The sequence below is a fragment of the Falco peregrinus genome, chromosome 11 (genome assembly GCF_023634155.1).
Source record: "Falco peregrinus isolate bFalPer1 chromosome 11, bFalPer1.pri, whole genome shotgun sequence".
NCBI classification, from domain to species: Eukaryota; Metazoa; Chordata; class Aves; order Falconiformes; family Falconidae; genus Falco; species Falco peregrinus.
Genome location: NC_073731.1, coordinates 12953728 through 12980000, shown reverse-complemented (window position 1 = coordinate 12980000; position 26273 = coordinate 12953728). Strand labels below are relative to the sequence as shown.

General features: G+C 51.9%; 1 protein-coding gene across 1 annotated transcript in view; it reads right to left on the bottom strand.

Annotated features, from left to right (window-relative positions):
- TMEM63B (transmembrane protein 63B) overlaps positions 1-26273 on the bottom strand; it is a 48963-nt gene that overhangs the window by 13799 nt on the left and 8891 nt on the right. Inside the window, 4 exon segments of the mRNA XM_055816210.1 lie at positions 90-180; positions 3799-3837; positions 5549-5628; positions 6214-6412. Of these exon segments, the coding sequence (XP_055672185.1) occupies positions 90-180; positions 3799-3837; positions 5549-5628; positions 6214-6390 (387 nt within the window). The 5' untranslated portion in view covers positions 6391-6412.

Genomic DNA, 26273 nt, shown 5'->3' with positions numbered 1-26273 from the left:
GTGTTTCTTCTGAAGAATCCTTGGTTCAGACAAGCTGTGGGCTCCTGGCCACTCAAAGGTGAGGTGTTTTGACTCTTGCTACTACTCACATTGTCCCTCTGGTCGAAGTCCACAGAGCTGGAGACAGAGGTGAGGCGTTCGTAGCGGTCATGGTTGTCAGAGTGGAGGGCGGAGGCTACGCTAAAATGACAAGTGGGAGGTGAGGGAGAGAGTTAGAAGATGCAAGGAGGCAGCCTGGCAGGAACCAAGAACACCCGGAAGATCAGAGGTTAATTCAGGTCAGTTTGCCCCAGTGAGATGGGGAGAGGTGAGATCAGAGAGCAGAGGTAGCAGTAAGCAGAGACCCCTCCTCAGACGGCAGCCCGAGCCTGGCAGCTCCCATGGGCTTGGCCATGGAGGCTACTCGCTCAGCACCTTCCGAGAGACACCCGCCTGACACAGCAGCCCCTGTGAGGATGGGCTGGCAGCAGCTGCCACGGAAAAGAGTTGAGGCCTGTTTAGTTTAAATAGAGGACAGGAGGTGGGAACCAGAGGGTGCCACAGCCCCTCTGGCTCCAGTGCAGCCACGAGGCGGCAGCCCCGGCACTCCGGAGAGGTGCCGGCAGCAGCTCCCATCCTGGAGGGCCTCACTCACCTTAGGCAAGAGGAAGGCCAGGAGTCTGGTGGGTTATAATATTCCGCTACACCAGTCCTCCCTGCCCTTAGTACTTCAGTGCAGGGAAACCCGGGAGAAGGAACGCAGCTGAGCCCCAGTGGCTGTGCTGCCTGGGACCAGGCTCAGCCCAATGGGCTCCACAGCCTCAGTTGAGCCTCCTGCCTGGAAATCCCTCCAGCAGGAGCAGGGCAGACTGCTAGAAATGAATGACTACAGGCTAAAGGACAGGAAAGCAAGAGAGGTGAATATCCCAGAACTCTTTACTCCAGGCACAGGCAGAGACCTAGATGAAGAACCTGCAGCAGAAGCATTCAAGACAGACAACAGCCCCCACTACAAATGGAGGCAGCGTGCAGCTGGCAAAGGAGACAAGAAAATCGTCCAGAGACCTAAATTAAATAGCACTTGCAAGATGACAACAGCAGGCTGGGATCTTGGAGGTACAAGAAGAGATATGGCTGATCTGAAGGCTAGAAGCAAATGAAGAACCCCAGATGAAAACATGGTCTCCCTGTAACCAGTACAGGCTCAGGAAGATCAGATGGACAAGAATCTGGAGAAGCAGCAGCTAAGAGAAGTGCTAGAGATGAGGGGGATGACACTATGGGAAGAAAGACAAGCAAAGTCCCTGACGACCCTGCCAAAGGAAAGATGGATGGACATGTGGCCTCCCTCAGAGCAGAGCAGCACCTGCTGAGTCCCTAGCTGGAAGTAACACAGAAAAGGAAAGGAGATTAGCTGAAGGTCATGGGACTACAGCAGTGCAGATTAGACAGTGGTGTGCAGCCTTGCGACTGTGTGGCCCAACACCTTGCTCTGCTGGAAGGACAGAGGAAGCTTCAATCAAGCTCTCAGACCTTCAGCCCTTTAAAAATCCCAGAGATGCTGCAGCTGGGTGCAGGAGCAAGGGCAAATTCCTGCTGTCTGCAGCCCCGAGGAGAGCCCAGCACGATGACACTGTGTGGTTTTGGCTCATCAGTACTGGAAAAGCAGAGGGCAGTGGCAGCAGATGCAGCACAGGAGGGAACAACTGAGGGGAGTGCCATGTTATGAGATGACCAGGCTAACTCAGCACCATTCAGGGGGATGCAGATGATAATCAGGATGACCTGCAGTGTTCTGAAGACAGAGGAGGCCAAACCTCGCCTAAATGGGAAGCTGAAGAGGGAGCTCCAACGGTACCTGCACTTAGGCGGAGGCTTTTTAAAGCAAAGCACTAACAAAGCAAGTGGGTGGAGGCAAGGTTGCCTTAAACTGCAGGAAGACTGTGGTGGAACCCTGCCTGCTACCCCAAGTTTGGTGCCAGCCCTGCCGCAAGAAGGACAGGGTCTGAGGCATGGCTAGCCTCAGGCCAAGGGAATCACAGGCTCCAGGAGGGGAGGCCAGGCATGCCATGGAAAGGGCTTGTGGCAGTGCGAGGCAGGAGGTGGCTGCGTGGGTGGCAAGCCCCACAGGGCTCTGTGATCGCTGTCCTTACACGCAGAGGTGCAGGCAGGTTGCCATGACTCCTGGTACAGACTAAGTCACCAATTAAGAGCGCTGGATAGCTACCACGAGCCCTGGCAAGGGGCAGAACCTGCTGGTTCTCAGGCAAAGGGACACACCACAGAAGGATCCCCTCCTACACCAAGAGTGATGCTGCACATTCAAGGGCTGGGAGCACCAGGTGGCATACACATGTCCCTAACCCACCACCTACCACTGCGTCCCAGCAGAGAACAGTTGGAACGGGAAGATGCCACCAGCCTTGGAGGAGCACAGCCAGGACAAAGTTTCCTTGCTGAGCTCCACAGGCTTTTGGAAGTTTCTGGCTATCAACACCGTTCCGGCTCAAGCAGTATGTTTAGGGTGGGGTGGATGTCAGCAGAGAGCTCCATGAAGGTCAGATGAAGAATGGCAGCAGGAAGAAGTGGTCCCCTGGAGAGACACAAACACTCATGAGGAAAACTGAGGTGGCCCCCTTGAAAAGCCTCAGAACATGACAGCTCTGCTACTTCTGCCTTACTCCCCTCACAAGGTATTAGCAGTGAAAACTTGCCAGACACACCTGAAGCAGGGCCAACCACCAATGAAACGCTCAAGCACGAGTGAGGGGTCCCCTCTGTGCCATGTACCACAGCTACTACCACCTCTGTTTTCACAGCTCTGACTGCTCTCCTCCTTTGGGGGCAAGGAGCAACTACAAAACCAGGAGCATCCCTGTACCCTCTCAAGGCAACAGCAGTGGCAGGCCCCTGCTTTGCAAGCAATGGAGTATGAGAAGTGAGGCTGCAGCTTGCTGCCCCAGCCTCAGGCGTGTGCCAGCCTGGCTGGAGCGACCATTGCAGACTCTGCACCACCAGCTGATCATCTCCTCTGCAGCACGTACCACCCAGCCAGTCGGCAAGGCACGGGGGATGCTCTTAGGCATAAAAGCAGCAAGAAAGAGGAAAGTGCAGAGAGGGAGGTCCATGGCTGTGCTTAATGGGCAATGCCAGGTCAAGGTGCCAGAAGATGCTCTCAGCAGCACTGAGGCAGGAAGTTTGCTTCTGCAAGGAGAGAAACGACAAAGGTGCTGCCTTGCTGGGTGTGCTGCCAGCCAGGGGTAGGTGGTGAGGGACAAGGGCCAATGCTTGCCCTTGTCCCAGCAGCTTCAAGGGGTAAAAGAAAAAGGAGTTTTCCAACTGCCTGCCAGATAGTCTCTGTGCATCTGCCTGACCTTGCAGCTAACATGGGAACAGCCCTTGTGGCACCCTCACACAGGAGAGGCCAGGCAAAGGAGGCTCCCTTGTACCTGGGTGACCCAAGAGTGCTGTAGGCTCAGGCAACCAGGTTTATTTTCTCCATTGTAAGGCAGAATAGCTGCACATGGGTAGGTAGTGCAGGGTATGTGATGTGGCACCCTCTGCCTCAGCCAGGACTGGGACTTCCTTGGCACTGCTGCCCTCAAGGAGTCTTTAAGGACTTCTAGGGGAAAACAAAGGGTGCATCCAGCTGTGGTAGTGGCTGACACAAAGGGGAGGAAAAGAGAAGAGCACAAATCCACACCCAAACTCCCAGCCACTTAGATTAGTTCAGAAGCAAGACAGAAAACTGCAAGAGAAAAGGAGAAAGAGTGAAAGCAAGAAAGAGAGAAGAAACAAGACCCTGAAAAAACAACATACTATTCCCGCTCCTCTCGCTCCGTCTGCCAGCGTCGGCGCCTGGGGGTACAGAAACAGAAAGGGAAAGGTTACAACCAGGGGAGCAGGTGCTGTGTCTCCTCTGTTGCAGGAAGCTATGCACCCAACACGGCTCCACAACATCCTAAGGAACAGAAACCTGCCAATGGTCAGGCTAGAGAAGACCTTCCTTCCAGAGCCCAGCACTGCCCCAAGCCACAACAACCCGGAGTCCCCACCAGCCCAGCAGCAGAGCGCTTTGCTGTCAGCTAAAGGGAAGCTGGCTTCACTGGGAAGGCAGCCTGGCTCCACAGCATGGGCATCCCAGGGAGCTCCTGAGGGACAGGAACTGTCTGCCACCTGAGCTCCCCTTCCACACCCCTCCTTCCAACCCAGACAGCCAAGACACTTACATCCCACCCTCCTGAAATGCTCATCCCACCCCACGGAAGGGCCAAGCAGCAGGGACTCCTCCCTGGGATCCTGGTCCTGGTGATCCACAGCCCTTGTCCCTCTCCTCGTGCTGTGCTTACCAGCCCTCCCTCACCAAATAGCTGGTGCCCCTCTGACTTTCTGCACGCAGCCACTGCTTGCACTCCCTTGCACCCAAGGTGCTCAAGCACAGCCTCTAAGAAGGGCCATCCCTTTCTCCCCACTGAAGGTCAGAGCTTCCCTTCTCCTCGCTTTCCCCTAATGCCCCCGCACTGCTCATTTCCCCAGCCAGGCCAGGAAAGGAGGAGCAGAGGAGCCACAGGGACACAGCTACTTCTCTGACACTATCCAGGACCATTTAGCTAAACCAGCAGAGTTACTTGTTTGGTGCTGAAAGAAAACAACTCTTACTCTTCCCACTGCTGTGCAGGGAGTGCTCAAGAGCAGCTTGCTTGAATCTGTATTGCCAAAGGAACCAAAGAGGCTGGAACTCAGCCCCATCTGAGCCTTTGGGTGTGCAGGTGATCAAGAGGAAGAACCACCTACCAAAGGCAGCCTTCAGAAGCCACACTTGGCCTCCAGCACATGAAAAAGTACCATTGGCACAGCAAACCACTGCTGCAGAGAGGCTGACTACCTTGCACAACTCCTCTAGCTTAATCAAGGAGAGTTCCTTGTTCTGAAGTGGCATAAGTAATCATTGGCCTTCCTGCTGTTGACAGCAAAAACAAGTATAGCATCTCACTCTGCTGTGGAGCTGCCATCCCCAATGGGCCCCAGCTTTTGCTGACAGACACTGTAGCCCATGAATGTATTGGGCAGGAAGGATCCATACCCAGATCAACTCATCAGCACTTGGGACATGAGCTAAACTAATATTAGCACAGCAGTAGTTCACCTGGAAACTCAGCCTACCACTTTCAAGTGCTCTTAACAAGAGCTGCATCCAGCAGAGCCACAAAGACACCTTCAGAGGCTTAACAAAGACTTCACTGTGGCAGCTCTCACCCTTCCTGTGACCTCTTTTCCTCTCTTCTCCCTCCATCTGCTGTTCCTCTGTAAGGGTCCCTGCACACCTGTGTCACTGTAGGGACTGTAAGTGATATGGAGACAGCAGGGACCATTCCCTGTGTCAAGAGAAGGATGCTGTAACAAAAAAGCTGGTAAACAGGGATTCTTCCTGTTCCTGGAGCTCAGGGGATACTGGCATGCTTGCTTCTCTTCCCCAGCTGCCTCCAGCACATGCGATTTATCCCTTCTGCCCTGCAGCGAAGAAGGGTACCGCTCATGCCTTGTTTTCCTGCCCCTCTCCCATGCTTACCTGTCAGCATCAGTCACCAGGGCCAGGCGTCCATAGTCCCAAGCAACTTTACGCAAAATTGAAAAGACAAACAACAGTGCCTGGAAGAGAGAAAAGGAGGAGCTGTGAGATGAGAGCCACAGGAACAGGGATGGTAGGAGGGGACAGAACTGCTCAGCTAACAGCACACCAAGACCACAGGATACCACAAGCTCCCCAGGACTGTTAAAAGCAGACTATCCTGATGGCTACAGAAGGCAGAGGTCCAGGATGCAACACACAGTAGCTAAGTTAGGCACAGGATTCAAAAGACCCTCAGGTCCCAGGGAGGCAAGATTATGCCTACAGCATCTGTGGTCCTGCAGTTTCTAAGCAGGAACAACCAAAGCCTTTTGGTAGGTAAAGCTGCAGGGACTTGGCACCATAAGTGGGAGTTTTGGGATGCAGGACTGACCTAACCTTACCCATGTCCTTACAAAAGTTTGCAACACCCTTCCACAGGCTCACTGTGGTGGTATTGGAGTTAAGTCAATAGTGACTAAGCCACACAATCAGGACCATAAAGTCAGACAGCAGCAGAGTCAGGGATGGTACCTGGGGCCCTCAACTCTTAACCATTCAACCACAGTCCTCCCTTCACAGCTAATTAGGGGAGAAGGTGCTAAAGCAACAGTAGGTAGACTTACAAGAAAGCACATAAAGTCAAGGGCTAGGACAGTGGGCACCCCACCAAAGGGCAACCCCTGCAGCACAGTGCTGCGGATGCGGGCACTGTAGCAGTAGTCCTTGGTGCTGTTGCTGCATGTGGAGGCCTTGCATGCGGCCCCTGCTGAGCCCAGGGTGGCGATCACGTAGGGAAGCATCTCTACAGCTTCATCGTCTTCCCTGGGGAAAGGAGAGAAACACCTGGTTAGACACACACCAGCTGGACAACAGCATAGCCCTGCTGGAGTTAGGGGCCAGCCCTGCCTGCTACCTCAGGCTCCTCTGTGCTACAGGATTTCCCTGGGAACAAGATCATCTGGAGAAGCCTACTGAGTTTGGGGAGTGCTGGAAGAGCCCAGCTGCTTCAGCAGCTGTGGTCCCACCACACAGTCCCAGAGCTCCCTTCTTTGTTCCCCGACACATCATTTAGGTGCACCTCGTTCTCACAGACTACTCCTCTTCCTGAGGACATGGTGTCTCAGCCTCTCTCCCTCAGCAGGGAGAAGGTTTAAGTACAGGAAGGAATGAAAGGGTGGGGTGGTGGGGGCGTGAAGTCACACCTGGATGATGGAAACAAACTGCTACGGACAGTTGCTGCATCATGATTCCACAACTTCCTTTGCCTGGCTGCATGCCATTAGCTTTATTAGGCTTAATCACCACACTCTGCTCACTGCAGGCCTCAGCCCCAGGGCACCCATCAGAGTTGGTTACATCCCTGCCTGTCTTCTTTCCATCCTCTGACTTGGACCCATTTAGATGCGACTACACAGAAGGAAGGAAGAGAGGAGGCTTAGGCTCTGCCATTTAGCTGGTCAAATATTTATTTCAGTGACCTCCCCAAATTGCTACAAGACCCACAACTGGGTATGGGTCAGCATCACTGCTTGGACACCAGGAGATCTTCCTCCTGTGCATAGCAACTCACAGAGAGGACCATGCTAGCAATGAATAAATGCAAATTGAGCATGACTGGGATGCTCTAGAAATGACAAGTCAACAGCAGAAAACACAACCACTTTGTGGAACAGGGGACAGAAAACCCCAGCAGCTGCAGAAGGAAGCAGTGACAACAGATGGAAAGATCTACTAAGGCTGCCGATTCGTGAACCACTCCTCTTATCTAGCACCCAACCACTAGCCCAAATCCTTCACTACTACCACATACGACGCAGAAAGGCACAGCATCCCTTCTGGGCAATGCTCAGGGGCTGCTTACCCAGAAATACCATCCTGGTGGGCTGGGAAAAAGAGCCATCACTTGCCCAAAGTGTAAGGAAGCCACCATGCTGCCTGCCCTGTGTCGGTTTCAGCCTCTTGTCCCAGAGACGGACCCTGCCACCAGCCCTGACCTTCTAGCTCTGTGTTGGATGGTGACATTAGCAGAGAGGGCACGGGGCTCTTCCCTCCGGATCACAGGTATATCCTGGCAATCTCCTGCCTGGCTGCAGATATTTATCAGCATCACAGCCCAATGCTGACTGGATAATGACCACCAAACTGTTTACTGTGGCATCCTAGAGAGCTTGGCTTCAAAGTTATCCCTCCTGGCACAGCTGGCATGGATGCACAGCTGCAAAAACCAATGACAAAGGGCACCACGGCAAGCAAAAGCCCAGCTAGGTACACGCACTAAGGGCATGGCTTTTCCAATTTGGCTGACCCAAGCAGCCTGTTAAGAGATATTCCTAGGTACAGGGCTGGAGCAGGGCTGCCAGGAGCCGAAAAAAAGAAGTAGAAAAGCAGGAGAAGAAAGCCAAGCCATGAGATAACAGCTGGGAACCAAGTGGGAAGCCAGGCAGGATAATTCACCCTAGCTGAATCAATGACAGATGTGGAACGCTCCAGGGAAGGAATGGGAAGGGGCTCACCAAAGGAAAGTTATGTGCTTTGGAGTGTGAATGGTTATACCCCTCTGCTTTTACCTCCAAAGTGCCAGTCTCGATGGACTCATTGCAGAGTGAAAAACCTGCCATTCCTCTTTTTGGGAATCTTGTAAACTTTTTAGGTTGTAAATGGTGTCTTGCAGCAATGAGTTCCAGATGTTGAATGAAAGACTATGATCCCACTGCAACTCCACAACCTTCAGTTCTCCTTGCACAGTGAGAAAAGGCTAAAAGAAAAGCCTTCACTTTTTCTAGACCTACTAAGCTCACTACTATTAAGTGCCCCCTCCCTCCCGTGTCACGAGGTGTCTTCCAGCTCTAACCACTCTCACCGCACATCCCCAATATATCCTCTCTTCTGACCCTATGGAAAGATGACCAGAACCGCATACAATATCCTAAATAGGGAAATGACCTTGACTGCCAGAACAGCATCTTGATGCTCTCAGCATTTCTCCTTACACTACTGTTCGTGCAGCTGAGCATGACTTACTTCTCCGACAGCATCTTTGCGTATTGAGGAAAAGCATCTCTGTAACTGGCCCGCAATGCTGCGGCCCCGAGTAGTCACGGTAATTCAGAAGCCAGCCATGTCTCGGAACAAATCATTCCTTCCAACACGCGCAGCTGCACGCTTCTCAGTAACCCCTTTCTCATCGCCTCACACCACTCTTGATTCATATGGTGTTACTTTAGAGTCACTTCATCTTGACAAATCTGAATGCCCTCAGGGTATCAGCAGATTTTGGGTACCTTTCTGGACATTACCTTTTCTGCGTCATTAATAGTGAAGGACCTCATCCCTCTGCTCTTGTCACACTGAAATTGCTCATTTGCTCCTAGGCCTTGTTTGTGGACCCTCAGCCAGCTTTTGATACAGGACTCTACATCTCCTCCAGTGGACACTTCTTTTAACAGTTTTGTGGGGAATTTCAGAGGTTTTCTGAACATCCAAGCAAGTTACACAAGCTGGCCGAATATTACCTATTATTTTACCGAAGTACTGAAAGACTTGCAACAAATCAGGAAAGTATGATTTTCCTCTGCAGAGACCAAACTGTTTACCTCATTCCTGCATGTTTTATAGCCCCATTTTCCAGTCACCTTACTAAAAGAAATGAAGCTCATATGCTCATACTGCTCACAACACTATCATAATCATTATTTATACAAACTATTACATGTTCAAGACAAATTTTGCAGGCTTATGGGTAATTTAAGCCACATTTCACAAAGACAGGTCCCAGAGATGGATTTTTCTTCTGAAGCCTAGAGGATGGTCTGGAAGGGACTGGAGATAAACCTTCCTAGCCTCTCCAGTAACCCAGAGCAAACACCCAGTAACGGAAAAGCTGCGATATATGCCCAAGGCTTACATGGCCTTTTCATCAGCCCAACCAGACGGCACAGCAGCAGTCAGCACCATCCTTAGGTATGCAACCTCCCCATCCAGCTGGTAAGCACAAGAAGGGGCTCCCCATGGAGACAGAGGTGCTTTATGCGTGTGGGAAGGCTGGGAAAGCTTGAAGGGATGTTCTTCAAGGGATGTCTAGAGCACTTCTGTCCTTCCAGCTCCCCCAGCTACAGGCTAGAGGTGACCTGCCATCAACATCACTTCAGGTCAGACCCACCAAGGTGCTCAGCTTCCTCTGATGTTACAACACAGATTAGGCAACGAAGAAAAAGCTTGGTGAGCATCTCTGCAGGTTTCATTGACAGTGCCTTCCCAGTATCCTTCATCCAAAGACCTTTTCCAGGTGCTTATCAGTTGAGCGAGAGGCTGGCTACTTTTGCCAGGCACAGTGCAACCTGTGGGCCTGGCAATATCTCTGTCGTCACGCTCAGTCTGCGCCTCATGTGCAAACCTCTGCCCCCACCAGGCAGGGCATGCTGCAATGTGCCCTATACTGCAAAAGTGCAGGGCTGGTCCTGCAGGCAGCCAAAACTGGGTGTAGTGTTTTAAGCAAAGTTCAGGCAGGGAGGAAAGGTGGCGCTTGAGCAAGCACAGCCTTGCAACGCAGCAGTGTACTGCCCAATTACGAAAGGAAATCCCCTCCAGCAGTGTGGGAGGGAGAGGGGAACTTCTCCATCAACAGCTGCCCCCCCCTCCCCAAATACACATCAGATGCCCTGCCTCCACCCAAGGCAGAGACGGCTTTGCTAAGCTTTCTGTTCACATCCCACTGCCCACCTCTGGGGAAAGACTCTGCATGTCTCCTTACACCTATGCTGCTGTTGCAGGTAAGAGAGCTCCTGTGACCACACAGGCTGTGCTGGACCAAGACATGGTTGAAGGTGCCCTTCCTGGTCCCTCCTGCCCCTCTCAGGCTGTGGGACAGGGCAAGCTTGGCTCCACCTGGGCTGAGATGCTAACAGCAGCATGAGCTCCTGCACATCAAGACAGCTAAGGTGCAGGGAGTTGGTGAGAAACTGTTGTGAGGGCTGGGGTGGTGGGAACCAGCCCAGCGTATCCAAGCCCTTTCTTGACTGCAAGCATGGCTTCCCACTACAGCACACAGCGGGGCCAAGTAGGCAGTAAGAGGAGCAGGACATCAAACCAGGTCCCATGCAAGCCCCTGGGCCTTCCCCTCCTGCACTCTGTGCATTTAAATGCTGACTTCCTCAAAACAGCAAGTTCAGTGTAGAAAGACTTGCCAAAAGGCATAGGCATTTTTGGCTCTTATTCAGCAATACTGGACTCCATCCCCTTCTCTATAAGCAGCAGGAAGAGGAGACGGAGGAACAGCAGTCCCCCTACTTCCCCCATCCCCAGAAAAGACTGCTCCCTGCCCTGCACCACAGCCTCCACATCCCCAGCAGGAACAGTGTGTCTACACTGCCCCATGCTTCTACCCCCACGCGTCAGGAGCAGAGACATCCCACTTCCTAGCTGAAGTCCCTAAAGCACATCCCACCAGGCGCTGCAGTGCATGCAGCCTCCAGTCCAGCTCCCACCTGATAAGCCTCGTGCAAACGCAGCCCTGGGAACTGCTGCTCTCGAGGGCTTGGCAGACCCAGCAGGGCAGCAGCTCTCCTTCTCCTTGCCTTTGTCCTTGGACTGCAGATCAGCACAGCTTGCTGGGTTTTCCTCTGGATGAGCACCCATGTAGGAGTCAAGCAAACCTCCACACTCCCATCTGTCCATTGCAAAGGGAAAGAGGGAAGAAGGCAGTGCTGGGAAGGCCATGATGACATGCCTTGGCCCTTCCATGGCTGTGTCTCAGCCTGCAGGATGAGACACGTGCATCAGGATGCTTGCAGAGTCATCCCACAGCCTGGGCAGGGGGTGACACCTGATAGAGGCCCAAGGGGCTCTTGCAGGGCAGGGGACCAGGAGGTGCCCATGGAGCAGGCTGCCTGCCCCACGCTGAACTCTGTTGCAGCACAGTGTGGCCAGGGCATGTGATAAAAACAGCGCTGTGGGCCCTCCCAAATGGAGTATTTCCCATTCTCCTCACCAGTTCACCCTGGAGTCTTTGCCCCTCATGTCCAGCACTTGCATCCTCTGCCAAACCCCTGGCACCAGGAGGAAATAAAAAGAGAAAGCACTCTGCTAGGATTCAAGCAGGAGTGGTGCAGAAGCTGGACAGCCATCTTACAAGCAGATGAAAGCATCAACATGGGCAAGTGTCTAGCTGTGTTCTTCCAGTCAGACACGAGGAGGTGACCTGAGAAATGCTTGCAGAAAAATATAAATCAATAAAGCATACGCCTGCACTTGCAGCCAGAGTGACGTAAGCACACAAGCTACGTTCATTTGTTTTCTCACCATTAAATGTTAATAACCCCATCTGTAATTAGAACAGTGAGACTGTGCTCCAGTACAGAAGCATTCATTTATGGAAATGTGACAGTCTCACAACAGGCTGGGGGCACACAAACAGGCAGCTGGATACCCAGCATGTCTGGGGTATTTCCAGATTAAAAAAACAAACCACCCAAACCCACAAACAACCCAAGATTTTCTAAATATCCAGGACATGATGTCCAGGGAGATGAGGTGCATTCTGGTTCCTGAGGGTGCCGTGGGCATGGCCTGTACCTTGCAGACCTGCTCCTCTGGGGTTCCCCTTCATCTCCCAAGCACCATAGGTGATCCATGCTGTGACGCCAGAGACCGAAGCCTGGAGGATGTGCCACCCTGAGCCCCTGCCTGCCAGGGCAGCACAGACCTGCCTACACTGGGCACTTGGGGACCCTCACACAGCTGCTGGCACCAAAGGTTGAGGAAGCCTTTTCACCCACCAGTCACCTAGGTTACCTGCACCTTGATGGCAAAACCCAGCAAAACTCCGTGCAAACCACTTTCAGCCACGAACAGACCACAGGAAGAACAGTCCAACTCTTGGAAAGTGAGCAGGGAAAAGCCTCAGGAAAGACTGGGAAGAGGGGGCTGGCAAATTAGCAGAAAGTCTTTCTCAGAGTACGGCAGCAGAGAAAAGGGGTAAATAGCACTTTTGCTGCAGACAGAGTGGTGGGAAAGCTGCCCTGCACCATGCTTCAGACCTAGCATGGGACTTTCAGGCAGCTGAGGGACAGAAGTGCTGATGTGCTGGGTGCAGCAAGGAGGAACATGATCTGCAGGCCAAGGGAAAAAAGCATCAAAGAAGCAAATGTGCTACCGGTGCATTTCAGACAAGCCTGGGCAAAGCACCAATGAGTATACAACAGGGATCAGTCCTATATCACCAGGAAGGAGGAGGGCCTGCCAAAGCCCTGCATCTCTATCTTCTCTCCATCACCTCCAGCCAACATACAAAGCTCCTCTGCATGCCTTGTCATCTGTATGAGCTAGCCAAGCAGACACCAGGCCTCCAAAGCTTTTATCTGGCAAGCTCAGCTTCTTCAGAGCAAAAACTAAGTGCACCCTTGCCCTGGGTCCAAAGTCCTTCCAGCTGGCTTTGTATCAGGCCTCAAGTATCTACCAGCAAAGGGCATCACACTTTTTTTTGTGTACATCAGCTTCCAGTCCCAGTGGTGGCAGGTACCCTCACTGTCATGGCTAGCTCCTGGCCCCACGCTGCTCAGACGTCCACTTTGCCACAGCTTGCACACTGCTGGCTGTGTACACCCTGCTGCTCAGGAACCCCGGTCTTGCTCCCAGCACAGCCAACCACACAAGTGACTCATCTGTGCTGGGATGGTGCCTGGCAGAGATGGAAGTAGATGGTAACAGCAGGGAGCCTTTGGATCCCTGAGAAACCCAGGTTTAACTTCTTCCTAAAGGCAACCAAGACCCACAGAGATCAGTTCGTAAGCAAAACACGAAGGAAACATGGCTTCCCCACCTTAAAGGAGGAGGGGAACTCCTCCCAACACTGTCCTGAACCTGCTAGAGGGTGACCCTGAAGAGACACAGATGTTTTGGAGACCCCCGCTTACTTCCTGGGGCTCAGTACTGGGTTGCTCCTTCATTTCAAAGGCTTGAGACAGGGCTGCCTGAAGAACTCCCCTGGGAAAAAACACAAGCTGGGGAATCTCACCATCAGGGAAATCTTCAAGTTTCAGGTGAAACCATGCCATTTTATTTCCACAACTTCATCTTGACAGTCCTCCCTTGACCAGGCCACATAACACTTCTTTCTTGGAAGTTATTTTCTCATCCATGACTTTCAATAAGGAGAACAGCTTTTCGGCACTAACTCCCATGAAGCTTAGGGAACATGCCCATTTCTCAACTCCTGTCCCTTTCAAGATCATCCAGATTAGTCCATCACAAAATCTTGCCTTCAAACATCAGCAAAACCTTTCAAGCTGCCTTCACCCACTGGAAACTGTCTGCCTTGCCAAGCCATACAGATTTAGCTCCAGACAGCTACGTCTTTTTTTTTTTATGTCTCTTTTACAGGAACTCCCTCCAATCTGCTGGTAGTGCTTTTGGTCATATGGTGGCCTGAACATAACGTACCATGCCAAGAGGAGCTGTACCACAGCTCAAAACCCTAATACACTGTAGTTCATGGTCATCTTATTTCAGCTGGCTAATCTGTCCTTAGTTTCTCTGGCTCTGCCATCTTGCTCCCGTGTTGCACCTTGCTGCCCTCCTGCCTGGGTCTTCACATCCCTTTGGACCAGGTGCTCCTGGGCAAGGGGTGTCTGTCCCTGTCTATCAAGAAAGGGCTGATAGTGTGTCCCCTCCCTGTCCAGAGAAGTTTAATGCAAGTGTGGCACCCAACTGCAGTTCTGCTGCCAAGGTGGCAGCCCAACTGCTACAAGGAACCAGCACAGCTGTGGCACCTGGCATGTCTGCACCACTAAGGAGAGGTTCCCAGTCCCATCTTGCTTGCCTCCTGGAAAAACACTATGGAGTCTTGACACCACATGGACACCCCCAGGGTTCCATCCATGTGTCCCCACCCTAGTCCACAGCAAGGGCCTGTCTCCTCCTCTGCTATTAAGAGGAAGCTCAAACCTATCCAACAGTTCTCCACATCAATCAGCTCTCACTCTGCACGGCAGAGTCACAGGCAACCTGATTTGCATTAAATTTTGAGTGTTAGATTTCATGAGTCACCGAATCAAACACTTTAGTTCCAAATATATCTACCTGTCACTTTGCCTTCAAGCTCCTGGGCTGTAAATCTATCAGAAAGAAATAATTTGTCTGCCAGCTTGTACTTTATAGTCTATAAAGAACTACCATTTGCTGTTTGGCTTCCCTTGTTTCCTGTAGGCATATACTGGTAGTGATACAGAAAACGCAACAAAAATAAGTTGAGTGGTGAGACTGACGAGGCACTGGACTTCACACTGTATATTCTGCAAAGCACTGGCCATATGGCAACCAAGCCCTGGTTGGGAGTAAGTCCCAGAAAACAGGGCTTCCTCACCTATCACCCAACATGCCAGCAGTAGCAACTCTACCAATTCCCAATGGACATTTACTAAACCCGAGGATGGAGACTCCACCATCTCTCAACACCAGCTCTCATCCCTTTTTCCTTTGTTTATCAGCAAGCTCACTTCATCTCAAGAGCTTCTTGTTTATCTCTGATCTTAATGCTCTTGTGCATAGGGGAGTATTAACATACTTGCCTTCCCTCATGCCCCATATCTGTCCTCTACCAGTCACCACAGACTGGGTATTCTCACCTGCACCCAGCTTTTCCTCTTGAGTGAAGCACACTTATCCCAAAACCATGGTTTTGAGCTTGTCTCTCAAGGTCACATTGACCGTCTCCTCCTCCTCAGTTCTGCATGACAGGAGCCTTTACTTCCTTGCAGCACAGTACTCAAAGGCAAAGGAATTTTTGTCTGCTGGGCATGATTGCAATCGCTTACCTACACAGTGTTATCAGCAGTTCCCACCAAGGAAACCCTTGGTGATGCAAGTTACCTCACAGTGGCAAGGAGGATCTCAGAGTTATCCAAGCTGCCCCTCAGGGTTCCACAGCTGGTTCCTCACCAAGGGCTGGTGGGATACCCTACTGCATCAGCCCTGGGAGCATCCCTGCTCCTTACTCTGAGGCATGCAAGCTGCTCACTCAGAAGTTATTGGGGGTAAGCTTCTCTCTTGCCCAGTCCTTTTACCTTAAGCACTGACACCACCACTTGTTGGTGCATGCACCACAGGGTTGAGGCTTCATGACCCTATTTTTAGCAAGTGCTCCATAGAGATCCAGGAAAATTGAAACCGTGCATAAGTTTGGGAATGGTGACAAAGCAGGTGCATGAGTTGCTTAGAGCAGCATCCCTGGAGATGATGCTTAGCAGCACACTGAAAAACCCTCCTTCACATCAGAAGGTGAGGAAGCTTGGCACTCGCAAAGGAGAGCCCACCAGCCTGGTTCTCTCATCCAGCAGGAAACACATGGGATGTAAAATCAGGGAGCCTAGAGGGAAATGCCTTCCCTTGTGGGCACTGGGGGGCAAGCAGCCAGGATGCTGCATGACCTCCACCTGGAGCAGGTTCTCAGCGTTGCTCCCGCAACAACAGGAACTCCAAACCCAAGCACCTGCACCCTTCCTATACAAATAAAAGCTGATTCTTTTCAAAAGTCCTTAAACAGACTGCAGCTCCAAGTGTTTGTATTTTTCAGGCTGGGGACATCCTTGCCTTTTCCTCACAACACTCCTAGGGTAGCACTTGCCTTGCAGGGTTGGTCTACAAAGGACCCAAAGCACAGGCAAGCAAAGGTCAACATAATCACAGCCCTGCAGCAGGCAGAATTGAGCTCCCTTTATGACTGCATGCTGAGAATAGATTTGGCAGCCACAGCAGAAGGAAAGAACTAAATTGCTCCTCAACAACAGCAGACATCAGGAAAGGGCTCTCCCAGCAAGTGGTCTGGATCTGGCCAGCAAGCCAGGCCAGTTATAGGAGGACATCTAGGAATGAGCATTCTGCATCTGCTGGGGAAATCATGACAGGAGTCAGAGCTCTGGCAACAGCAGCACAGCCCAACCAACAGCACAGCATCAGGGCTCTATGCACAGGGCTAGCACAGCACCCAGTACAACCAAGAGCAACAGGGCAACCTTGGCCACAAGGATGTCCAAACTAGGACATTGTGACGTTGGAAAAACCTTGAGGCTTTACAGCATGCAGGTCCCCTTATGCACTGTCGCAGCAGCTACTGAACTCTAACAAGGGAGACAGGAGCTGTGAGACACCAATTTTGCTCTGCTATGAACATTATTATTTATTCAGTGCCCAGCCAGAGCTCAATATGGACGTTAAATACAGCCTTGAGACTGTCCTCGCCCGAAGGCCTCACCTATGCTACAGAGAGACACCCACTGGATCTCATTTGGCATATCAGTAGCCAAAGATGTCCCAAATCCTCTTCTGCAGAATGCTTGCTATGATGCTGCCAGAGGGATCTGATCTAGAGGCAGCTCCGTAATAACCTTTATCTGCTGGGAAAAATGAGGGTTGAACACTCCTGCATTTTCAGGGCAGCTCTGCCTGCCTTCGACTGTGGGGCTGGGGTCTGCAGGCAGGAGTCACTTGCATGCACCAGGCCGGGGATGCCAGGCTCTCAGCCAGTCACCAGCACTTGAGAGAGATGCTGACCGGGCTCTTCTTTTCAATGGTTTCCCTCCACCCTGTGGGGCTTGGCAAGAAGAGCTGGGCCTGGCTTGGGAACATAGGGAACAAAGCACCGATTGGGCACTGGGCACAGAGACAACAGCATCTAGCTGAGACTGGGAACACCGAAGTGGTACTTCAAGACAAGCAGCGCAGCTCCCAGAGCTGCAGATAAAAGCGTGCGAGAGAGTGGCTGCTTGACTTGGAGGAAGGCGCTGAATTTTTGGTAAGACATGGCAGTGCAAGCCTCATGTCAACTGGACTCTATCTCAATATTAGGACAAACAAAGGAACGGTACTTTAACTGGGCAAAGCTGCTCTGAGTCACTGTTTATCCAGGGAGCACAGCTCCACAAGAGCAAATATCAAGCCTATGAAAGTCCACTAAGACTTGCAGTTGGTAACCTGGATGCCTCTTGCCTGCAGGCCCAGCTGAAGCCAAGGTGCTCCTCACACCTACTTTGTTTCCTGAACCACTGAAACCCTGACCTGACATGAAGGAGATGGCTTGGAAGTCACCCCAGAAACAATGTTGAGCACACCAAACACTGTGCACCAAGGGCTACTGGAGGTGGTCAGGAAGGGCCCTCCTGCCCAGATGGACCAGCATCACACAGAAGAACCAAGACTGGATACCCGCCAGGCAGCCCCCTCAGGCATGTCTGCCAGGCAGCCACATCATCTCCTGGCCATGGCACAAATTAAAACAACAATGGGTGCCTTCCATGGGCTTGAGTCTGGAGAACACCCAGGAACAGCTAAACATCATGGCCTGGAGCTGCTGTAAGGCAGCCTGTAACCTGGAAGCTGCTTTCTATGGAAAGCACTGCCCTAAATAGAGTGCAGATCAGTGGGGAACTGCCTGATCGCAGCCACAGCTGCAGCCTTGAGAGGGACCATGCTCAGAAGTACTGTGCTGCTCCCATCCTGCCGCCCCTGTTGCCAGGCTAAGCCCTTCAGCCTTGATCTTCACAGTGGGAGCCAAGACCCATTGCTTATTCTGGCCATGCTTCCCTAGACCACCCCTCCCTCCCAAAGCGCTCCTTTGTGCTCTGTGCTTCCATAGATGACTTCTGAGGCCAAAAGAAAACAGCATGATAGCACTGATGGCTGGCGTCGAGGTGCTCCAAGCCTCGGGTGAATCTCATCTCTGATCTTGTGTCTCCAACCTTGTCTGAAGCCTTGAAGTTTGAAGGTCAACCTGTACCCACAACCCCAATGTTCACCTGGACACAGGTACCAGCACACAGCACAACACTGTCAGGATGCACCAAAGCACACCACAGGTTTCCACCAAGAGATCATACTCCTGGCTGTTTTCCTTCCATATTCCCCATGGAAAGGGCATCGGACTGTATGGATCGATGTGAAGTGCAGCATGACAGAGGTGGGCAGGAGGGGCAGTACACCCACATAAAGAGGAGCCAGTGGACCCCAAAGACAATCAGGGTACCTTAAGAACATTGAACTGTTGTTTGATAGTTCACATGCTGCAGAGGGTGAACATGCTGTTCCATACCTCATTTCTGGATCAGGACAACACACCACATGTATTGCATGAAAAGACAAATCACTGGTTAAAGCAGTGGTTGAGGTCTTTAATACAACACGACAGAACACCAAGCAGTTCCTCCAGAATTTTCCTTAGAGGTGCGAAGTTTGCCTGGTCTTCACAAACACATTACAGGAGCAGAGATAGAAAAACAATTAGTAGATTATAGCATTCTGAGATTAATTACTAATAAATAACCCAGATGAGGTTACCACTCGGTATTTCTCCCAACACAAATCTAGCTTTGGCAGCTGTATGGGCTAATGCTTGTTAAAGATATTTCTCCAAGGCTCTTCAGGCAAAAGAAATCACCCCTGCTCAGGAAAGCTCCTAAGTACATACTTATCTTGAAATACTCTCACTGAAGTCATGATAACTTAAGTACATGGCTAAATTAAAGTGTTTACCTAAAAAGGGACAGGCTTGAGCACTGTACTCTGCTTCAAGGACCGGCTGTTTTCCAAGACCATTCTCCGAACCCCAGCTATGTGCAGTGGTTCTCAACCCAGCCTCAGTTGAGCGTCGCAGGGCAGAACTGGCAAAGACCAAGTAGCTTAACCAGAATTTTTCTTTAATAATGAGAAATAGGTTCCTGCAGTACACTTCATAGTGACTGGTTAAATAAATCATCCTAGACCAGAAAATTTTCTTCTCTTCATGGGGAAATGGTTCTGGCAGCCTTGAAAGGCATGCCATTCATCCTGATTCTGTTTCCAGATTCCATTACTTCTGCTTTTGGCTGCTCCTCCAAAAATACTGCTCCCCCTTCTCAGCAAAGGGATTGAAGATCCTTTTCTGTCAGGAGACACCTCACCTGCCTCTGCTCTCATTAAGCTAAGCTTAAGAAGCTCTGTACACCTGGCACTTTTCCCAACACACCCTTCCAGCCTCTGTTTCCGTGGCTGATGTCTCTGTGTGGTCAGCATCTTCCTAGCTGTATTGTGCCTGAACCTCTCAAGTATGGACACAGCCAGAACTGCAAGGAGAATGGTACTGATGTCTTCTTGCTCTACAGCACAACTCCTTTGCATTCATAGCCTGAGAGGCCAAAGAGTTCTCTTTCAGTCACGCTGTGGCCAAGTATTTAAACCCCTATAATGTGTTATCCTAGCTTGTCCTCTCGCTTCGTGTTTCCTTCCGGCACATGGTGCCCAAGCATGGCATCCCTCCCATGGTGCCCAAACTGCCCACAGCAGGAGAGGAAAGCAAATAGTTTAAAATGTTTTTAAAATAAAAACAGTTTGACAAGTGTCAACTGTTACACAGTGAACTTCAGTTTTCCTGTTTGTATCAACAAACACTCAAACATCCTAGTTGCCCCATTTTTACATCGTGGGACACACCTGAACCTTGCTGCCAGACTTGCTACCAATCATTAGCATCAGGGCTTGCCTGGCTCTTGGCAAACACTACCACACCACCAACATGGCCTTTGCGTCTCTATTGCTGTTATGAGGTCTTTTGAAAAGGTCTTCTGCACCAAAGCATTGGGTCCCTCAGTTTCCCCAAGCAGCTGTATGACCTAAGATCTCCTGCACTCCTGCCAGCGCAGGCAATCTACAGATGCCAAGAGCAGAGGTGAACTCTATTAACGCATGGAGGTGAGGCTTCCTAACAACTGCTTTTCAGATCTTGGTGTGGAAAGACACGTGCTTACATGCCGGAGATAAGGCAGAAGCCTCTCACAGGACATACTGCTTTTTATCAGTGGAGAAAGTGCAGCCACACTACCTCACCTCACACACCAGTGAGGCTGTTCCTGGGATGCCTTTTGCCTGGCTCTTCCAATGCATCTCAATCAGCTCAGAGGAGCCAGTCCAATACTTCACAGGAAAACACTAGGCAGCTATAGGTTTACATGGCTTAACACACTACCTGGACAATACAGGGTAAGGCCAGACGGTGCTGCATATTTGAGCAGCAGATCAAGAAAAGCCTGCACTCCTCAAATGAGAGCCTTGAGGTTCAGTTTGCACTTTGCAAGCCACTACCACCCTCCTGAGAGCTCCCAGGCAAGCGCAACTGCTCCTACCCCCAGTCACCCTCCTGTTTGATAAGGCAGAAGGCCACAAAGTTAGCAGTCCCCTGCCTAAACATCACCCTAGGAGATATATCCCAGGCACACCAACTCACAGCTCCTTGAATCACGGCTGCTTGCAGTGGGGACATCCCCTCTCCACCCTACACTGCCGGGGCTGGCAGCACACCTTCCAGGATAGCCTCCAGGTGGGAAGGTCCCTGGCTGCTCCAAGGGCAAACCTGGCAGCCACACTTAGCTCCTCCAGGGCCTGAAATAGGAAAGTACAGGGATGCAGGAGAGCAGCACCTCCTCCAGCCTCTCCTCCTGGGTGGCCAGCCCTGCTGCTGCTGCCACCCTACCTGCCTGTTTACACCAGAGACAATCCTGCCGCAGCCCAGTAAGGGAACAGGGAGGCTGGAATTTCACCCCTGGCACACTGCCCCCCACTCAGGCCACCCAGCTGGCAACTTGGTCAAAGCCTCTGAGGAATCCCCACATACAGAAATCAGGCCTCTGCTGAGGCTGCAGTGCCAGCCACCAGGCATGGCTGCCAGGTCTTGTGGCAGGGGGACACATCCTGTCAGGGTCAATGCTGGGAACTCCGAGACCAACCCTGCTGCATGCAGCTGTGCTGGGCTCCACATCTCACACGTAGCTGGGGGCTGACTCATTTACTGCAGCTCATCAGAAATCCACAGCCCCAGCAGTGCTTTAGGGTCAGTGCTTGCTCTCCAAGCACCACAGGGGTAGGGACGTGCATGTATGACTGGGCAGCGATCAAAGAGATCCTTTGCTTGGTGCCTTCTACCCAGCACACCAGTGAGCACTGCAAAGCAGCCCAGGGCATTCCTCTGCTCATCTTCAGAGTCTCACTTGGATCTGGCTACATACAGTCTCCTGAATCAGGGACCATCTCAATAGGAGGAAGCCGACAGCTACCAAGTCCCAAGTTTTAGCACACTGCTGCCAACTGCAGTATCTCTGTCCTTACATGAAACACCTGCAGCCCCTCAGGGACAACTGCAGCCTAATACAGCCATGTGCATCCCCCTCCTTCCTCCTGAATCCTAGCTGCTTTCAAGGCTCCCCTCCAATGCCCTCCATCCACGTGTCGGTAGGGGTGGGAGGTTGTGGATGGCTTCCCAGGGCCAGATGTACAGAGCTGTTGCTCAGGAAGCTTCCCTCCAGCCATGCCCATAACAGCCCCTTGACAAGGGTCACCAGTACCTCTGCATGTCTGCCAGCCGAGCTCACAGCTTCCAGGCCCAGGTCCCACTACGCCTGTGCTCACCAGTAGAGAAAATTCCTCCCAATATAGCATCAGTTGCCTATTTATAACATGCTGTTTACCAACACCAAGTACACTCTCATTGGAAGCGGAGGATGAGATGAGTCAAGGGAGCATGAGCAAGGGACCCTTCTCCTGTCATGGGAAGAGGAGAGGACTGTGGAAGGGTTACTTAGGGCTGCGGCATGGCTGATCACCCGCAGCTCTCTCACCAATGCAAGCAAACTTGAGGCACGCTCAGCATTTTTTTACATCAGACCCTTAAGCTCTGGGAAGATCTTGCTGTGAAAGGATGAGATCAGACCCAGCACACAGGAGTATGCCAACATCCCCCTGCAGCCTGCTCCAGGCTCAGGAAGCACCCAAGTGCTGCCAGGTGTTGAAGAACAGATTTAACATAAGGTCTCCAAAAACTTCCTGACAGCTCCTAGGGCCCTCTTCCAGCAGCTCAGGGGAGGGCTGCAGCAGCTCAGGGGAGGGCTGCTGGTTGCTACAATGCTCTGACAAGACTTCTTCAGGCAGTGCCTGCCTCTGGGGGAACACAATCCTGCCAGCCAGCAGCCCTCTGGCAGATGAGTGGGAAGGCAGCCCCCACTGCTTTCCCTTGCCCAGCCTCCATACTCTGGATGGTCACTCTGCCCGCTGCATTTACTCAGCGCCCCTGGGAAGAGTTAGATTTGCAAGGCTGCATAAAGCAAGGACATCTGACTGCTGAGGTACCAATGACACCAGCCTTCAGCACTGGGCAGAGATAAGCACAACAAAGTTTGCTATGGGTGTCAAAGTTAGGTAGTGGGAGGAGAGGAATTACAACCCCAGGCTCCCATGGCAATTGTTTCACATTCAGGATACTGTCCAGGAATATGCACCTGAGCAACAGAAGGCAAGAAATAAGTACTTCCTAGGGCTCCTTAAATTTTGCAGACTTTCTCTGGTGTCCAAGCTATACTCCCTCCTGGGTGGCTGGAAACAGATCCCGTGTGATGTTATTGAACTGCACACCCATATGGTGGCAGATCAGAGTCTTGAAGCCCATCCAGGCAAAACAACCGGTGCCAGCCCCTGGCTCCTCCCAGAGCCACTACCACATTTTCCATTCTTCCCTCCTGGCTGCATCCAGCCATCTCCCAACGCCAGGCTCATTTTTAGAGCCTCACATTTTCCTCTCTGTCTTCAGGAAAGTTACTACTTTCCTGCCTTCAAATAGCCAACACCTCTTCCGCCCGACCAAACTGGTAATGGACCTCCTGGCTCTGCTCCCCTCTGTCATTTCCCAGCTCCATCTCCTATGCTACTGCACTTACCAGCCCCAAACGGGCTGATGAGGATGCACATACACATTAAGAAGCTGGATCGATTTCCAAGTTTTTAACCTTTCCTAACAGGCACTGGGAGGGCTGGTGTTGGGGGCTTTAACATAAAGCCTCAGCTGGGGGTTGTTGCATATTCAACTAAGGCTTTGAGTCCAGCAGCATGCCTGGAGCACACTGCCCTAGCTGCAGGAACACAGGACATCATGACACATAGGGGCCAGGAACTGCCGGTCAGCTGCACGATGAGTTGTGGCTATAAGCCATCCACTCAGCTCACCCTCACATACCATCCCTTCAGCATGGCTTCTCCCCACCAACAAGCCACAGGTTCAGTGGGGGTGCAGGCTCCTGCACTTGCAAAGGTGGAGGCACCAGCAGCACTGCCCATGTCCAGGGTGATCCTTCACTCTCTTCATCCTCCTGACTCACCTCAGCACCCGCTGCTGGGCCCCCACTCTGCTAGCTTCCCACATGTCCACATTGCAGCTCCTGGACATCCCCACCCATGCCCCAGCCCACCTACTCCTGCCAGCACCAATTCACCCGCCCCCCTGTGCTGACTCACTCCCTGCCACTCACAACCACGCATCCAGCTTGCCTTCGGCATCCCCGCTACCCCAAGTCACAGGGCGAGGTATCAGCACACTGTTTTAGAGAGCAGCAGTGAAACAGCGTGGACTCACAACGCAGGACAGCCTGGTTCTGCTCTGCATCCCACTCCAACCAGCTGCATGACCACAGGCATGCCGCTGGTATGACCCATGCCACTGCTTCTGTCCCTTGGAATCACATACAACCCCTCCCAGGGAGATCACATAGTTAACTCACAAGCATTAGAAAGACACTCCACTTTCCAGATTAGACATCCCAGCAGCACACAAGTATTTCTTGCTGTTTACACCCCCACCCACAGTCAGCTGAAACCCCTGTTGAGTTACTAAGAGAGAAGAGCACATTCTGGAGCCATGGTCCTTCGTTCCCATTGGTAAGGTCCAGGAAAGTGGCTGGGGGCTGTCACTGCCCTGCTGCCCCTTCCTCTGCCCAGGCTTTTGGATTACTCCTCTCCTGGGTGAGCAACACCTTTCCCGTCCCTGCTTGAGTGTCACCAGCAACAGGATTAAAACTAAAAATGTTTTTGAATGGTTTCCCAGCTGTTTGCTGGGGCAACTGCAAGAGCACAAGCTTCATGCCACCTCTGCCAGCTCAGGTCATCTCCAAGCAGCCAGGGAGATGCCCAGGCAGGCAACAGCGCACCTTATGAAGTTTTGCCACCAACTGTTTAATCTCCCACCCAAGGTCAACGCTTAGGCTCTTCAGGACCAGGTAACACTCCCTGCCCTCGAGGGAGGGGGTAGTGCCACTGAAGAGCAAGTTTGTCTCAGAGTGAGAAAGAAGGAACAAAACACTTCCCATCCACTCATGGCCTGAGGCACAGGACGCCCCTGCCAGCCCCAGCATAGCCTCTCCTGTCTGCAAGCAGTGTCCACCTTCATCTTTGGGTACCTGCAAGGAACAGTAGTGCTGCAGGGTACTCAGCTTGGATGTCCCAGCTGCCATTCCCCATCTACAAGCTCTTAGTTCTGTGCCTCTTGGGGCTCCTACATGTCACTTCCTACTACCTGCCACAGTGTCTCCACTGTCACCTTTTCTCCTTTAGTTCTTTTCTACCTGGAGAAGACTTCAGGTTTACATTATGACCAGGTTAAACCCCAGCCCTGGGAGGGGGTCCCAAAAGGGACAGCACATATGCCTGACAACTTTCTATGGTCTTTTATTCTTCTGCCCCAGCATCCACAGTCACTGGAATAGGAGCACAGAAACTATATCTCAGCTGTTCCCTTTGGTATTTGTCTTGGTACCACAGCACTGGGGAAGGAGTGGGATAATCCTCCCCCAGCATGGCAGGTGGCAGAAGAATGCGCCAGCAGGGCTGCCTCCTCCTGGACCTTCTTGCCTGCTGGGTTACCAAGGGATGGGGCAGAAGTTCTTGTCCCACCATCCCCAATGCACACGCTTTAAGAAGAAGTAGAGGCAGATAATAACAGTAACAACAACAAAAGAACAAGAAAGCCAGTGCCAAATCACCTCCCTCCTACCACGTTCAAGTCTCAAACCCTCATTGATCCCAAAATCCGACTGGCATGAGGCTCCTGCAGGCAAAACGGGGCACGAAAATGCACAGACATCTAAAGCAAGAAGGCAGAGCAGGAATAACAAGGCAGCCAAGCCAAGGCAGCTCGGGTAGGAGGAGAGGGTGTTACCCCAGAGCTTCGCTTGGAGCCTCCAGAGCCAGGTCTGCAAGGAGGGGTTGGCAGGAAGGGCAGGCTTTGCAATCAATAACATTTGGAAGTCAAGGGATGCTGTTGAGATGCTGGGGTGGGCTGGGAGACAACTTAGAGGTCTACCAGGATGACTGACAGGCTGGAAACATCCAGGATAAGGGAGGGGAGTAGAGGGATGAGCAGACAGGCACCCTTGCTGTGGGCCAGACAGGCTCATCACCCTGCAGTGGCTGGGACTGCATCTCAGGACTAGGCTGGGAGTTTCCAGTCCACACCCCAAGTCAGTCACAACACACAGCTCTACCTGCACCATGGCTTGGATGGGCTGGAGTCTGCCTTCACTGAATGGGTTTAAAAGTCCCTTTTCCTGCTCCAAGAAATGCAGCGCAAACAAGAGACAGCATATGTGCCACTGTCCAAATAGCAAAGCCCCCTCTCCCCAAGCTGTCCAAAATCTGCTTTGCTCTCTATTTACCAGCCACTCACCTCCAGCACATCAGTCACTCCCATGTATTTTGAAAACAGGCTCATTAAAACTGTACACCACCTCTACTTTGATTGGCCCATCTCTTCTCTCCCCTAGATTTCTGAGCTCCAGCTAAAGTCCTATTTGCTCTTTCACACCTAGCCAACCCCAGAGACATCTGTGAGCACAGCTGTGTCAGACAC